This window comes from Puma concolor, chromosome D4, assembly GCF_028749965.1.
Source record: "Puma concolor isolate L17-30 chromosome D4, mPumCon1.1.hap2, whole genome shotgun sequence".
Taxonomy (NCBI): Eukaryota; Metazoa; Chordata; class Mammalia; order Carnivora; family Felidae; genus Puma; species Puma concolor.
In genome coordinates, this window is record NC_141679.1 from 73,397,088 (window position 1) to 73,412,391 (window position 15,304).

The 15,304-nt window shown below is 38.7% G+C and overlaps 1 protein-coding gene across 1 annotated transcript in view; it reads left to right on the plus strand.

Moving 5' to 3' along the window:
- HSDL2 (hydroxysteroid dehydrogenase like 2) overlaps nucleotides 1-15,304 on the plus strand; it is a 66,377-nt gene that overhangs the window by 10,793 nt on the left and 40,280 nt on the right. Inside the window, exons 4-6 of the mRNA XM_025935146.2 lie at nucleotides 4,379-4,493; nucleotides 9,080-9,183; nucleotides 9,872-9,970. Coding sequence (XP_025790931.1) covers nucleotides 4,379-4,493; nucleotides 9,080-9,183; nucleotides 9,872-9,970 — 318 coding nt within the window. The remainder of the gene's footprint in view (nucleotides 1-4,378; nucleotides 4,494-9,079; nucleotides 9,184-9,871; nucleotides 9,971-15,304) is intronic.

Genomic DNA, 15,304 nt, shown 5'->3' on the forward strand with positions numbered 1-15,304 from the left:
TCTGTGTCTCCCTCTCTCTCTGCCCCTCCCCCGTTCATGCTCTGTCTCTCTCTGTCCCAAAAATAAATAAAAACGTTGAAAAAAAAATTTAAAAAAAAAAATAAAAAAAAATAAAATAACTTCACCTGGTAGTAAAAGTAGCCAATTAGTGCTAGTTAAGATTTGGCCTGATTAGCTTAAACATTCCTTTTTAGGGAAGAATTAAGGGAGAAAGTAGATAGTAGAAAGAGAAAGGGGGTAGACAGGAGCTTTTCCTTTCCCTATGTTCTTTTTTTTTTTTTTAATGTATGTATGTATATAGAGTACACATATGCTTGAGTGGAAGAGAAGCAAAGAGAGAGGGAGAGAGAATCCCAAGCAGGCTCCATGCTTGTTAGCACAAGGCCCAACATACGTAAGGCTGGATTTCACAAACCACGAGATCATGACCGGAGCTGAGATCAAGAGCTAGACGCTTAACTGGCCACCCAGGTGCCCCTCCTATATTTAGTTCAGTGTTAGTTTTTTCTGTTGTGTCTGTCAACTGAGGGTGAGTTTATCCTTCCTGGAGAATGAGATCATCAGAATATCAGAGAGAGCCACCACCACCTTTGTCTAAGCCCTTCCTGTCTTTATTTCTGTCTTTCTCCTGGAAAATGTCAGCAATTCAGCTCTTGTCAATATGGTCCCAAGAAATGTAGAGACATTAGGTCAAGATAGGACATTAGTTAAAGGTGCTTAAAAGCCATACTGTACAGGCGCAGAATTCACCCCCTGTTTGACTTCCATCTTGAATTCTAGCTGTGCGATCTATCCTGATTCACCAGAAAGACTTACACATTCTATAGTATATGACAGCATAGCACATTAATTTAGGCCTGTCAAAAATGGGATGCACCTCCACTGAGCAGTATTGGGCTCCTACAGAGAAATTGAATTCTCACAAATTAATTTCTTCTTGCCACAGAGAATTTAAGGACCCACATTGAAATCTCTTCAATTTTCATACTCTGTTTTGTCCCAGCCAAAGAATTTTCCCTCAGAAACATGGATGGTCTGGATTTCTTATTTAGCCATTATAGATTGTCTTCCATTGGTTCTGGGATCATTCCTTCAGCATCTTCAATGTTGGATTAATCCAGTTCTGCCAATCATATGATCTCCTTTTCCAGGACAGAGGAAATGAAAGGAGCAAAAGGAAATCTTGGCTTCTGTGTTTTCAGATGCCAGTTGATCCATACTATTGATCTGGCATCTGTGTCCCTGAACTTAAACTCTGTTGGTAGAAATTTTCACTTAAGAGGATGTGTTTTCCATACCTTTGAGGAAGAAAAAAATCTCCCAGTATATTTTGCTACTTTTTATTGAGAGAGGCGTCTGAAACACTTTTATCTTTTTGATAAATTTATAGATTGGCAGTGGAGTTATCTCTGTTTTGAAGTCTTAAGTTTTCCTTCCTTCCTCCTTAGTATCCACTTTGATGTATTTAAATTTTTTTGCTTTCCTTTTAACTATCAGCTTCTGCTTTCCTGCCATAACAATGCACAATTAAGAAGGAACCCGGTTGGGCCACCTGGTTGGCTCAGTTGGTTAAGCATCTGACTTCGGCTCAGGTCATAATCTCAGGTGAGCTCCAGCCCCGTCTCAGGTGAACACGAGCCCCACTTCTCTCTTGCTCTCTACCCCTCATGGGATTCTCTCTCTCTCCTTCTCTCTCTCTTTCAAAAAAAAAAAAGAGGGAGCTCTGTTCAACCACTCAGCTGCTCATAATTATGGTGGATGCCACATTTATAAGAGATGACCTCTAAGATGCTCCTTTTCTCCCACTCTGTGTTTTTGTTTTGTTTTTTTTGTTTTTTTTTTTTTTTTTTTTTTTTTTTTTTTCACAAAGATCCCACGCCTTTAGTTTTTATTTGTTTGGTTTTAGTTGCATACTGTGGTTGCTACTATTGTGGCCTTCTGTTTTGGAATTCTGTAGGCCTGTGAATTCTGCCTGTTGGGAAGACTTTACCTTTTCCTGATATTTCTCTGTGCTGGAGAGTTGTCTTTAACAAAGTCCTGAGCAGTTGATAATGCTTTCAAACCTATGCCTTCAGGGTTCTCTACCACAGGGTGCTCCCTAACACCTTGCTTTCCCTCACCTTGAGTTGTCCAAGCCTTGAGTAAATTATGCTATGTCATAAACCACAGAAACATTCTTTCCTGCTACTTTTTTCTTCTGCAGCTGGCGTATATATGCTGTTTGTGTATTATTTTTCACTGTTCCCTAATCCATTTTAATTTGGGCCTTTGGAATTTAGAAATTTTAACCTACATCTTGATTGGAGCCATTTTTTTTTTCTTTAGCATTGGCAAGTCAAATACAGCTTACCACATCAGTATATTTTTGTTCCTCATTTCCTTTCTTTGCCTGTGGGCCCAGATGTTTGTTCTGCTAACATACTTGTCATTTGTTGTCACATAGTGAGAGAGATGAAGTCAATAAAGTCTGGATTTGCTTAAGGAATCTATTGACTGGTTAACCCCTGCTACCTTCATCTCTCTGAAGAGGGTAATTCTATGCAAGTGGTGTATATACTCCTCAGTCCAGTGTTTCACTCAGATGTACACTCATTTTGCTTTGCTCCCACCTGGCTGCTTCTTTAGTGAGTATCATCTTTCTTGCCTCTTAGGCCCTAGCCTTATATAGAATAGCCACTCCATGATTATCTTTGATGTGGTTGAGTAGCTCATAGCTTTGTGGAATGAGAAGCATGTCCTATATTTAAAAATTCTTTTCATAGGGGAATGCCTGGGTGGCTCAGTTGGTTAAGCTTCTGTCGGCTCAGGTCATGATCTCATGGTCCGTGAGTTCGAGCCCCGTGTCAGGCTCTGCCCTGACAGCTCAGAGCCTGGAGCCTGCTTCGGATTCTGTGTCTCCCTTTCTCTCTGCCCCTTCCCTGTTCGTGCTCTGTCTCTCTCTCTCAAAAATAAACATTAAAAAAAAAAATTAAGGGTGCCTGGGTGCCTCAGTTAAGCGTTCTACTTCAGTTCAGGTCATGATCTCCTGGTTCATGGGTTCAAGGCCCATGTTGGACTCTGTGCTGACAGCTCAGAGCCTGGAGCCTATTTCAGATTCTGTGTCTCCCTCTCTCACTGCCCCTCACCTGCTGGTGCTGTCTCTCTCTCTCTTTCTCTCTCTCTCAAAAAAAATAAATAAAACATTAATAAAAAAAAAAGAAAAAACTTTTTTTCACAGGTCTTTACTCCTTGTGAAGGCAGCCATCATTATGTTCCTTCTAGAAAGTTGGTAGTCACAGGGCCTGGTACTTGTCTCAGATATCCAGGTGATTTACTTGAGTTTGAGTTTTGTTATAATGAAGGTATAAAATGTAATGTAGTTGAGTCTAAAGTTATTCTAAGGACACATTTTAAGAAAACATTAGCAACACAAACTGTTTACAAAAAGATGTAGAAATTGGGGAATGAGGATGTGATCAAAATGTTATAGTGTTACTATATATGAAGAAAGGGTGCTTAAGACAAAAATGTTTTAGTGAGTATAATAGACTTATTTAAGCCACTATCCACATACTGTGAGAGAGGAGCATAAGAAAGTTAAGAGGATAACAAATAATGTTTATTGCAACAGTATAACCCCAGCAGTAGAAGTTATGATATTCTATTTGATGGAATATTAAGTGCCCTTTAAAAAGAACTATGAATCATGTAGAAACAGAGAAGTGTTTAAGATACTTCTGTATTTTACCATTTTCATTTAACATTATTTAACTAAAACTTGTAATTAAACTTGTAAACAAAATATGTTACATATAGAGGAACTGGACAGAATATACATAAATAATTGTTATTCTAAATTAATTTTATTTTGTGTATGAATTATTAAAACAAATTTGATATACTTTGATGATTTACCTAGAATTGAAAATTCACTCTAGGTCTTTTTTCTTTTCCCAGTTCTCAAGACCAGGAAGGACCTCTTTTATTTAAGTGAGGGTCTTAGGAGGGAGGTCAGTGAGCTTGGAAGGAGGACAGGCCTTGGAAAGATGCTAGAGAGAAGGGAGAACTTTAAGGAAGTTAACCTAAGGTTCTTGGAGGCAAGGAGGGAAGACCAGGAGGTAAGAGAACAAATAAGAATGGAAGCTACAAATCACTGAGGGCTAAGCCTTCTTACAGTTTCACGCGAAGCTCTGGCTATTGGCTATCTCCATTGTGCCGGTGAAAATACTTGGGTGTTTTAACACAGCTATTGAGTCTTGCACTGGCGTATTGGTCAGTCATATTATCTAAAAGAAGTATTTGTGAACCAACTTAGGGTTCAACTATATAGTGTAAATGTTATTTCTTTTTGTTACAAAGTTTAAATTGCATTAATAGGAAGTTGATTATTTGAAAACAGGAATTGATATTTTGGTGAATAATGCCAGTGCCATTAGCTTGACCAACACATTGGAAACGCCTATGAAGAGAGTGGATTTGATGATGAATGTCAACACCAGAGGCACCTATCTGACGTAAGTTAGAGTTGTTGGGGAGAACATTGCAATGTTTTCTCAGAGAACTAGTTGTAAACAGATTTGAACCAGATCAGCAATACAATTTAAAACCTAGTCACTTGTTACAAAGGCGTAAAAGTGCTCCAAGCTGGTAGATGGTATTTTAAACAGTTTTATTCAGAGCTCCTTTTCTCTGTGAATCTAATAAAGTCTAAAGTATAGCCCAAGCATTTTCAAACATTTGCATGAATAAATATATACATGGATACCAAGTCTTCTGATTATTCAAGCTAGCAATCACCTTTCCTTCCTCTGAAAAACCCGAGGTTTTAGTTATATAAGTAAGAAGAAGCCTGTTAAGACTTACATTTTTTTTCATTTTTATTAAATTTTTAATTTTAATTCCAGTATAGTTAACATAGAGTGTTATATTTATTAGCTTCAGGTGTCTGTGAATCACATTTTATGTAACAAAGGCTAATGCTATCTTGGGGATTATCAGGGGCAATACAAAATACAGAATGAAAGCAAATGTAGTCATGATCTGTTCTGGATGGGTCAGACAGCCCACTCTTGTTTGTTCCTTTTTTTTCTGTTTATTTACCCTCAGGTTCTACCATTTTTTTTTCATGTGGACACAAGGATAGATCAATATAGAACTTGTTGGTCTGCCTTCTAGGTGTCTCATAAGTATCTGCCTTACATGTACACACAAAATAGGTTGTTAGGACCTTGGGCTTTGGCGTTAGACTCCTTTGAGTAGGATTCAAGTCCTACTTCCCACCCTTTCTGATGTGCTATATCATAACTTTGTGCAAGCAACTTCTTGCAGATTCTGTTTCCTCGTTTGTAAGACGGGGATGATAAAATCACAGGATTCGTTGTGAGGGTTGAACGTAAAGTTTGTTAATAGTCTTGAACTTTTCTCTCAGATGTGTTTTGTTGGGTATGCAAAACTAGGCCTTGACCATTTTAAAAAGTTTGTTTTTACTAGCTACTTTGCTAGTTCAGAATTTTATTAGTTGCCTATATGAAAAAGATTAGATTTACACAAAGATCCAGATTTCTGGCTTTTTATTGAAGCATTAGAAAATGTGGCCACAGCATACTCATGTGGCAACCTTGAGCTGCTGTAACTGAGTGAGAGTATTAGCTGCCTCAGTAGATGGCATGAGTCTGCTGTCTTTTGGATGCTGAGGACAGGCTTAAAGGTTGCCATTTTTATTGTTGTACTTGCCTTGCTGTTTTTCTTAAAGAGGGAAATAAAATATTTCTCATACCCATGTGTCTGTCTAAAGTGGGAAAATGAAACATATGCCAGGAGGACCATATGTTGAAAAAAAATGCATTAGAGTTTACTACTTTGTGGATGTGGCACATATTTCTGTAAATTCAATATGTAAGATATTATCTCTCTTGAATGGAAAGTGTAGTGAATCAAATCCTAGTAAGAACTATGGCAAAGATATAGAAGAGATTGTGGTGAAAAACTTAATGAACTAGAAAAAGGACTAACATTTCAATAGGATTTGTGTTTATTTTCAGCTAAAATTAGCATTGCAGCTCTGTGATGTAGTCATATGTTACATGAAGAAATTATCTGGGCATCAAAATCTTTTACAGATGGTAACTTTGTGAAAGAATTTTGATTAAATATAAACATTCATTTAAAAAGCATTTAGAAAGTATAATCTAACCAGGAATACTGTTGCTCAGCATGTTGAATTAAGGCTTAGAAGGAAACGATTTGTGAAAAGTTAAATCATTTGTGGCAGTTTCAATTGTAGACGATGAAGCCACAGATATAAATACTCCACTCACCAAATTTTATTTATTTAAGGGATCAAGAGAATTTTGAGGTGATTAAGATTTTTTTAGACTAGTATCCATGACATGAGCATGGAAATGACTTGTTAAGTGTTGAGAAACATCTTAGGAAGTTTAATATAGATTTGTCAAAATTTTAGTAACCATAACTATAGATAACGCTATTGTGATGGTCATTGTTAACTTTAAGCCCGAATGGTCAGTGTTAATTTTAGACTTACTAAACTAATGTAGAAATGTTTCACAGAGATGCAGAAGATAATTTTGTTCATTGTATTATTCATTAGGAATTGCTTTTGCTAAAAAGTTTTTTTTTTATATATGAAATTTATTGACAAATTGGTTTCCATACAACACCCAGTGCTCATCCCAAAAGGTGCCCTCCTCAATACCCATCACCCACCCTCTCCTCCCTCCCACCCCCCATCAACCCTCAGTTTGTTCTCAGTTTTTAATAGTCTCTTATGCTTTGGCTCTCTCCCACTCTAACTTCTTTTTTTTTTTCCTTCCCCTCCCCCATGGGTTCCTGTTAAGTTTCTCAGGATCCACATAAGAGTGAAACCATATGGTATCTGTCTTTCTCTGTATGGCTTATTTCACTTAGCATCACACTCTCCAGTTCCATCCACGTTGCTACAAAAGGCCATATTTCATTTTTTCTCATTGCCACGTAGTATTCCATTGTGTATATAAACCACAATTTCTTTATCCATTCATCAGTTGATGGACATTTAGGCTCTTTCCATAATTTGGCTATTGTTGAGAGTGCTGCTATGAACATTGGGGTACAAGTGCCCCTATGCATCAGTACTCCTGTATCCCTTGGATAAATTCCTAGCAGTGCTATTGCTGGGTCATAGGGTAGGTCTATTTTTAATTTTCTGAGGAACCTCCACACTGCTTTCCAGAGCAGCTGCACCAATTTGCATTCCCACCAACAGTGCAAGAGGGTTCCCGTTTCTCCACATCCTCTCCAGCATCTATAGTCTCCTGATCTGTTCATTTTGGCCACTCTGACTGGCGTGAGGTGATACCTGAGTGTGGTTTTGATTTGTATTTCCCTGATGAGGAGCGACGCTGAACATCTTTTCATGTGCCTGTTGGCCATCCGGATGTCTTCTTTAGAGAAGTGTCTATTCATGTTTTCTGCCCATTTCTTCACTGGGTTATTTGTTTTTCGGGTGTGGAGTTTGGTGAGCTCTTTATAGATTTTGGATACTAGCCCTTTGTCCGATATGTCATTTGTGAATATCTTTTCCCATTCCGTTGGTTGCCTTTTAGTTTTGTTGGTTGTTTCCTTTGCTGTGCAGAAGCTTTTTATCTTCATAAGGTCCCATATTCACTTTTGCTTTTAATTCCCTTGCCTTGGGGGATGTGTCGAGTAAGAGATTGCTACGGCTGAGGTCAGAGAGGTCTTTTCCTGCTTTCTCCTCTAAGGTTTTGATGGTTTCCTGTCTCACATTCAGGTCCTTTATCCATTTTGAGTTTATTTTTGTGAATGGTGTGAGAAAGTGGTCTAGTTTCAACCTTCTGCATGTTGCTGTCCAGTTCTCCCAGCACCATTTGTTAAAGAGGCTGTCTTTTTTCCATTGGATGTTTTTTCCTGCTTTGTCAAAGATGAGTTGGCCATACGTTTGTGGGTCTAGTTCTGGGGTTTCTATTCTATTCCATTGGTCTATGTGTCTGTTTTTGTGCCAGCTAAAAAGTTAAAAATGGACTATGTTATGAGTTTTAAGAACCACATACACTTCCACGGTTTCAACCACACAGTTAGTTAGATGCTTTACTCATGTGAGTGGGGGAAGGGCAGAGAGAGAGGCAGACACAGAATCCGAAGCAACTCCAGGCTCTGAGCTGTGAGCACAGAGCCTGACGGGGGGGCTCGAACTCACGAACTGTGAGATCATGACCTGAGCTGAAGTCGGATACTCAACCGATTGAACCACCCAGGCGCCCCTGTGCACTGTTTTAAGTACCTCATATTTATCATCTCATTTTAATCCTTTGGTCAGTCTTCGATGGTAGTAGGTGTTACCAGCATTTACAAATGAACTGAGAGTTAGAATATATTTTGCCTAAGATCACACAATGAAGAGGCAGAAAGAGGGTATGAACCCAGGTCTGCCTGACTTGCGTACCATGTTCTCTACTACAGTGCTGCCTGTGCTGGCTGGCAAATACATTAACTTACCGAAAAGTGTGTGTGTGTGTGTGTGTGTGTGTGTGTGTGTGTGTGTGTGTGTGTGTGTGTTGGGGAGGGAGAATTGGAAGGATGTAGTTGAGGGTAGCCTTAGTTGGATTTAAGGCTAATGTACCAGGGATTTGATTATTTTCATCAAGCAGATCATGTTACGCTAGTAAGCAAAACTTCAAAGATTGAAAATTACTGCTTTTCCTGTCTTTGTTCCAGAAAAGTGAAAACAAACAAAAAGTACACTACATTACTGAGCAAGTTTAGTTGCTTTGTAGAAGTAGTTTAAAATATAATTTTAGGGGCACCTGGGTAGCTCAATTGGTTAAGCATCCAACTTCAGCACAGGTCATGATCTCGTGGTCCGTGGGTTCAAGCCCCACATTGGGCTCTGTGCTAACAGCTCAGAGCCTGGAGCCTGCTTCCGATTCTGTCTCCCTCTCTCTCTGTCCTTCCCCTGCTCATGTTCTGTCTCTCTCTCTCTTTCTGTCTTAAGAATAAATTAAAAAAAAAATTTAAATATATAATTTTAAAAAGTGGGTAAGTTGTTAGAAAGCTGTTGACTTGTGTTTTCTTTTGCTTTCAGATCTAAAGCATGTATTCCTTATTTGAAAAAGAGTAAAATTGCGCATATCCTCAATCTCAGTCCACCACTGAACCTAAATCCATTGTGGTTCAAACAGCACTGTGGTAGGTGGTTGGTTGAGGGGATGGTTTGTTTGATTAATTTGCTTTGTATTAAGTCAGTGTATCTATGATGTGATCAAAATTTGTTCATGGCATTCAACATTAAAGTTTCTGTGCAATATTGGTAGCACTTTGGAAAGTAGATTCTTCATCTTTTATCTGTAATTTGAAACGTTGAGGTATAGTTTACATTCAATAAAATGCACAGATCTTAATGGCTCAGTTTGATGAGTTTTGACAAATGTGTATACACCTGCATAACCAATAGCCAAATCGGGATATGGATTTCCATCATTGCAGAAAGCTCCCTCCAGTCTCAGTAGGTGTGTTTTTTGTATATAACTTATTCTTCTATGAAGTTGGTTAAAAGCTATGAAGTACTTTCACTTTCACAGCAAATTAATGATTTGAGGTGTGTATGCTAACCTATAAGAATTATGTATAGGTGCTTCCTTTAATATAGTTGCATCAGATACTTAGTCCTTTTTGTACATAATTTACTAAAATTTGGACAGGCAATTGGAATAGAAACTCCCAGTAAAACTGAAAGAAGTTCAGTTTTAATTGACTAGATTAAACAAATTTGCAACTTTTTGTTCTTGTTTCACTGGCAGTATAGCCATAGAAAGAAATTGGTTATACTCACAAATTAGTCCATTAATTAAATCCTATTCTTTGTGGTTTCTTTCAGCTTACACCATTGCTAAGTATGGTATGTCTATGTGTGTGCTTGGAATGGCAGAAGAATTTAAGGGTGAAATTGCAGTCAATGCATTATGGCCTAAAACAGGTATGTACTTAAAAAAATATATCCATTTAATTAGTTTTTCATTTATTGTCCTTAACAGTTTTGAGATGCATCTTGGGTGGGTAGGTTGAGGTGGCAAACAAGTTAAACTTTTTCTTATACATACAAGGCTCTTTTCAGTCACCTTCTACCTTTGACTTGGACTACATGACTGACTTTAAAGCCAGTTACTATGCTAGAGACATAGAACATTGGGACACTTGAAGAGTTTCATTAAAGAGAGGGCCACCCGGGTGGCTCAGTCATTTCAGTGTCCCAACTCTTGATTTTGGCTCAGGTCATGATCCCAAGGTCATGGCTCAATCAGTAGAGCGTGTGACTCTTGATCTCAGGGTTCTAAGTTCAAGATCCACATTAGTCATAGTTTACTTAAAAAAAAAAAAAGAAACTAAATGCAACAGCTACTTAGGAGATTGAATTATAGCATAAAAATGTTTTCTGGATCTACACAGAGATTGTGTTTTGAATTAAAAAAAGAAAAACTGTAGTTGAAGGATTGAGTGGTCATTGTTAACACCTGAATAAGTAGCTTGGCCGTTGAAGTGTAAGAGATATCTCAAAATGCAGAGCAAAAACACTCTGAAGAAAAAGAAAATAGACTCACGGGACTTCCCATGTAAATATCAGGAGCCCCAGAAGGAGAAAACAAATAGAGGAAAAACAGTAATTTAACTAAAAATAGAAAATGGGTGCCTGGCTGGCTCAGTCAGAAGAGCATCTGACTCCTGATCTTAGGGTCATGAGTTCAAGCCCCATGTTGGGTATAGAGATTAAATAAATAAAATACATACATACATACATACATACATACAATTTAAAAAAAAGAAAAAGAAAACAATTCCCTTTAGCCAAAGACTTAAATGTGTCAGTTGAAAGGTTTACCAAGTGGGAGGCTGAATTTATGGGGGGGGGGGGGCGGGGAGGTGGTATAGACATCTGGGAGACATCTCTGAATTTCAAGGATAAAAAGAAAATCTTGCAAGCTTTCAGGCAAAATATCTTACTTACAAAGGAAAAACATTGCATCAATACTAGAAGGCAGTGGAATAACATCGTGGATTACTGATAGGAAGGGACCCATTCAAGATAACATTTATTGACAAGGGTAAGATATAGGAGCATGCAAGGATATCACATTTGAGAAAAATCTAGAAGTGCTGTTAACCAAACAGCAAATCAGTCATAGTCAAGACTTTTCAACATAGAGGGAAATGGAGTGGAGAGGAAATAATGGCAAGCAAAAAACCCTGTAATGCGTTTGGTTAAATGTAAATGAGGTGTGATAGAATGACCAAGAATATGAAATATAGGGTATCAAATAAAAACTCTTGGTGTAGAAGACATGCATAAGAGAAAACTTTAAGATTAGTCTCTGGGCAAAAGCACTAAACTGTCTTTTTAAAGCTTAGAAGTCGGGAAAGGACGAAATATGAAAGCAATTGAATTCTGAAGGGCTATATAAGCATTGGAAGATTGGGGAGGGAAAAGTATAGTCTCATCTTGTGGCAGCCACAATACTAGACGGTATGCTTTTTAAAAATTATATTTTCTTTTTGGGGCTAGGGTATGGAAATGCTTTAGGATCTTAAAGTTACAGATAACTTCCTACCTTTTCTTTTAATTAATTTTTAATTTTAATTCCAGTACAGTTACATAGTTATATTCGTTTCAGGTGTACAATATAGTGATTCAGCAATTCCATACATTACTCAGTGTTCATTACCATAAGTGTACTCTTAATCCCCTTCCCCTGTTTCACCTGTCTCCCCACCTACCTCATTTCTGGTGACCATTAGTTCTCCATAGTTAAGAGTCTGTTTCTTGGTTTGTCTCTTCTCTTTTCTTTCTCCTTTGCTCATTTGTTTTGTTTCTTAAATTCCACATATGAGTGAGATCCTGTGGTATTTGTCTTTTTTCTGACTGACTTATATCACTTTAGTTTTATCCTCTCTAGCTCTATCCAGGTGTCTCAGGTACTTTCTCTGCAGTTGGTTTATTCACATCAGGATATAAACAGGTTTCACATAAGGGCACCCAGGTGGCTCAGTCAGTTGAGTGTCTGACTCTTAATGTCAGCTCAGAACATGATCCCATGATTGTGGGACCAAGCCCTGCATCAGGCTCTGCACTGAGCGTGGAGCCTGTTTAAGATTCTTTTTCTCTCCCTCTCCCCCTCTTTCCCTCTCTCCCTTTCTCCTTTTGCCCCTCTCCCCCTCTTGCCCTTTCTCTCTAAAAAAAAAAAAAAAAAAAGTTAACACATTACATTTGTGTGATAGTTTTCATTTATAGTAGTTACACTTAATTTTTTTTCCTTGTCACTGATTTCTTGAAAAACCAGGTCATTTATAGAATTTCCAAAATCCTGTATTTTCCTGATTCTTCCCACTGTGTCTTTTTTTTTTTTTTTTAATTTAATTTTGAGAGAGAGAGAGAACGCATGCGAGCACGTGAGCTGGGGAGGGGCAGAGGTGGGGGGGACAGAGGATCCCAAGCCAACTTTGCCCTGATAGCACAGGAGTCCAACTCGGGGCCTGAACCCATGAACCGTGAAATCATGACCTGAGCTGATGTCAGACGTTCAACCTACTGAACCACCTAGGTACCCCTCCCATTGTGTCTTTTAACATGTTTCTTTATTCTCTAAGGACCTTTATATTGTTTATTCCTATTCTTCTTCCTTCTGAAATTATTTTGTGTATTCATTTATTGCTCAACAAATACCTGTTGGACAGTTACCATGTGGCAGACCTTGTGCCAGGGTATTGTGCCTACTTCTTTGACCTTTCACCTAATAGATGACTAGTTTGGTAAGAGTTGACCATGAAAAGCACATTTAATCCAGCATTTTTTTTTTTTTTTTTTTTTTTTTTTTTTTTAAATTTTTTTTTCCAACGTTTTTATTTATTTGTGGGACAGAGAGAGACAGAGCATGAACGGGGGAGGGGCAGAGAGAGAGGGAGACACAGAATCGGAAACAGGCTCCAGGTTCTGAGCCATCAGCCCAGAGCCTGACGCGGGGCTCGAACCCACGGACCGCGAGATCGTGACCTGGATGAAGTCGGACGCTTAACCGACTGCGCCACCCAGGCGCCCCAATCCAGCATTTTTGCAAAGTATTGCAGCCCTAGCCGTGCTTTTGAACTGAATTGCCACATGTAACCTGTGAAACATACCCAGAGTTCTAGCTTAAGGACGATTGGGAGATTTCTTTTTATCTTTATTCCCATCTGCTGAGTGAAGGGATTTCCTCAGCATCAAGAAGTAGTGGAAGGGCCAATGGCCTGTGGTGTTGAAGCTCAGGAAATGGGGCTGTAGGTGAGAATGTATGGGGCCCAAGGGCGTGTTGCTGATAAAATTTCTAGGAAAATTTAGCTGTTGCAAACACCTCTATAGTTACCACCTTGCTTTTCTTCTGAGGGCTCCAAGCATCAGTTTTTTAAAATTCCTTTCTTCTGTTTGACCGAGATTCCTTTCTTCCCTGGCCCACTGTGGGATCGGAACCGTGTTTCGTTGCTTCTTAATTTCCCTGATGTTTCTGAAGCAGATACAGTTCTTTTAAGATTTTTCTGGAGAGTGATATTCTTTGCAGTGAGGCAAAAGGTGAGAGGGAAAGAGTGCTTCTATAGCATTTTTCAAACTGCATGTCAGGACTCATTGGTGAATCATGAAATCAATTTCGTGGCTTGTAAAATTGAGTTAGAAGGTAGCAGCCAGAATTTCATTGTTTTGTTTTACTTCTAATGGAATAAAAAAGAAAATATTGCAGGTAGTTAGTCGGTACTGTTTCATATTTGAATGAATATGTGTGTGAGTGTGTGTATATGTATGTATTATGTATTACTAGTCATGTAGGTAAAAAGTGTTACTTATTGTGGATCACACTGAAAAACTTTAAAAGCTCACACTTTGTGGTGCTTTTCTTTTTCACCTTCTTTTCCTTCTCTCATCCTTTCTCAGCCTCCCCCCACTTCAGTCGTTGCTGTTATTGGTAGATAGTGAGGGTCAGGCAGTTAATTAGAAAGGGGTCTCTCTGATAACAAAGTCCTAATGTCGTATTTTCCCTTTTTTGTACCTCTATTATGTTACTTGTCATTTTCTATTCATTCATCTTCTGAACATTTGTATATGCCAGGTACAATTCTCTGCACTCTTTATTCGTTACGCATCTGAAGATGATTTATGAAGTGTCCACTTGTGTACGAGGCATTAAGGGGAATGAAGATACCTGTGATAACAGGCCTTACTCTTGGAGTTTACTGTTTAGGGTACCATTGTCTAAACTCTGTCCTTCCCTTCACCCCTCTACTCTGCTCACCGTTAGGTCTTTGGAATCATGGGGTAACAAAGTTAGAAAAAGCCTAGTCTGACTCTAAGAATTTTAGATTTTATTTGTACAACAGATAATTTTTGGATACCCGTTATGTCCAAGCTCTGTTTGAGTTGTTTAAGACACATCAGAGAACAAAACAGACAAGAAGCTCTGTCCTTTTGGAACTTGCAGTTTAATTGGGAGAGATACAATAGGCAGTTAACATAAAGAAGAGTCAAGTATATAGCATGCTAGAAGGTGATAATGCTATGTAAAAAAATAGAACAAAGTAAGGGGGATTGGGAGTCTCAGATGTTGGGAGGGTAGATTGCAATTTTAAATAGAGTAGAAGGGTTTATATTTTTCGAGAAGGTGACGTTTGAGCATAGACTTGAAGAGGGTGCTGGAGTTAGCCTCAGGAATGTGTTAGCTACAGGGTACCTGAGAGAAGCATTGAAGGCAGAGGAAATAGCCAGGGGAAAGGTCCTAAGAGGTGAGCATGCCTGGCATGATGAAAGAGCAGAGAGAAGGCCAGTGTGGCCAGAGTGAGGGGAGAACAGTCGAAAATGAGATCGTGTCCATAAGGAAATGGGGATCAGATGTTGTAGGTCCTTGCCAAGACTTGAGTTTTTACTCTGAGTGAAATGGGCAGCTTTTGCAGGGCTTTGAGTAGAGAGGGACCTGATCATACCTGAATTTTTTAAAGGATCTAAAGAATAGATTCTTGGGTAAAGGGAGAAACAGGGAGACCAGTTCAGAGACTACTGCAGTATACATGTTGGTAGCTGTGACTGGGGTGATTAGCAGTAAAGGTGATGGAGAGTGGTCACATCCTGCTGTATTTTTTTATTTTTATTTTTTAATGTTTATTTATTTTTGAGAGAGAAACAGAGCATGAGTGGGATATGGGCAGAGAGAGGGAGACACAGAATCTGAAGCAGGTTCCAGGCTCTGACGCAGGGCTCGAATTCACAAACCGTGAGATCATGACCTGAGCTGAAGTCGGA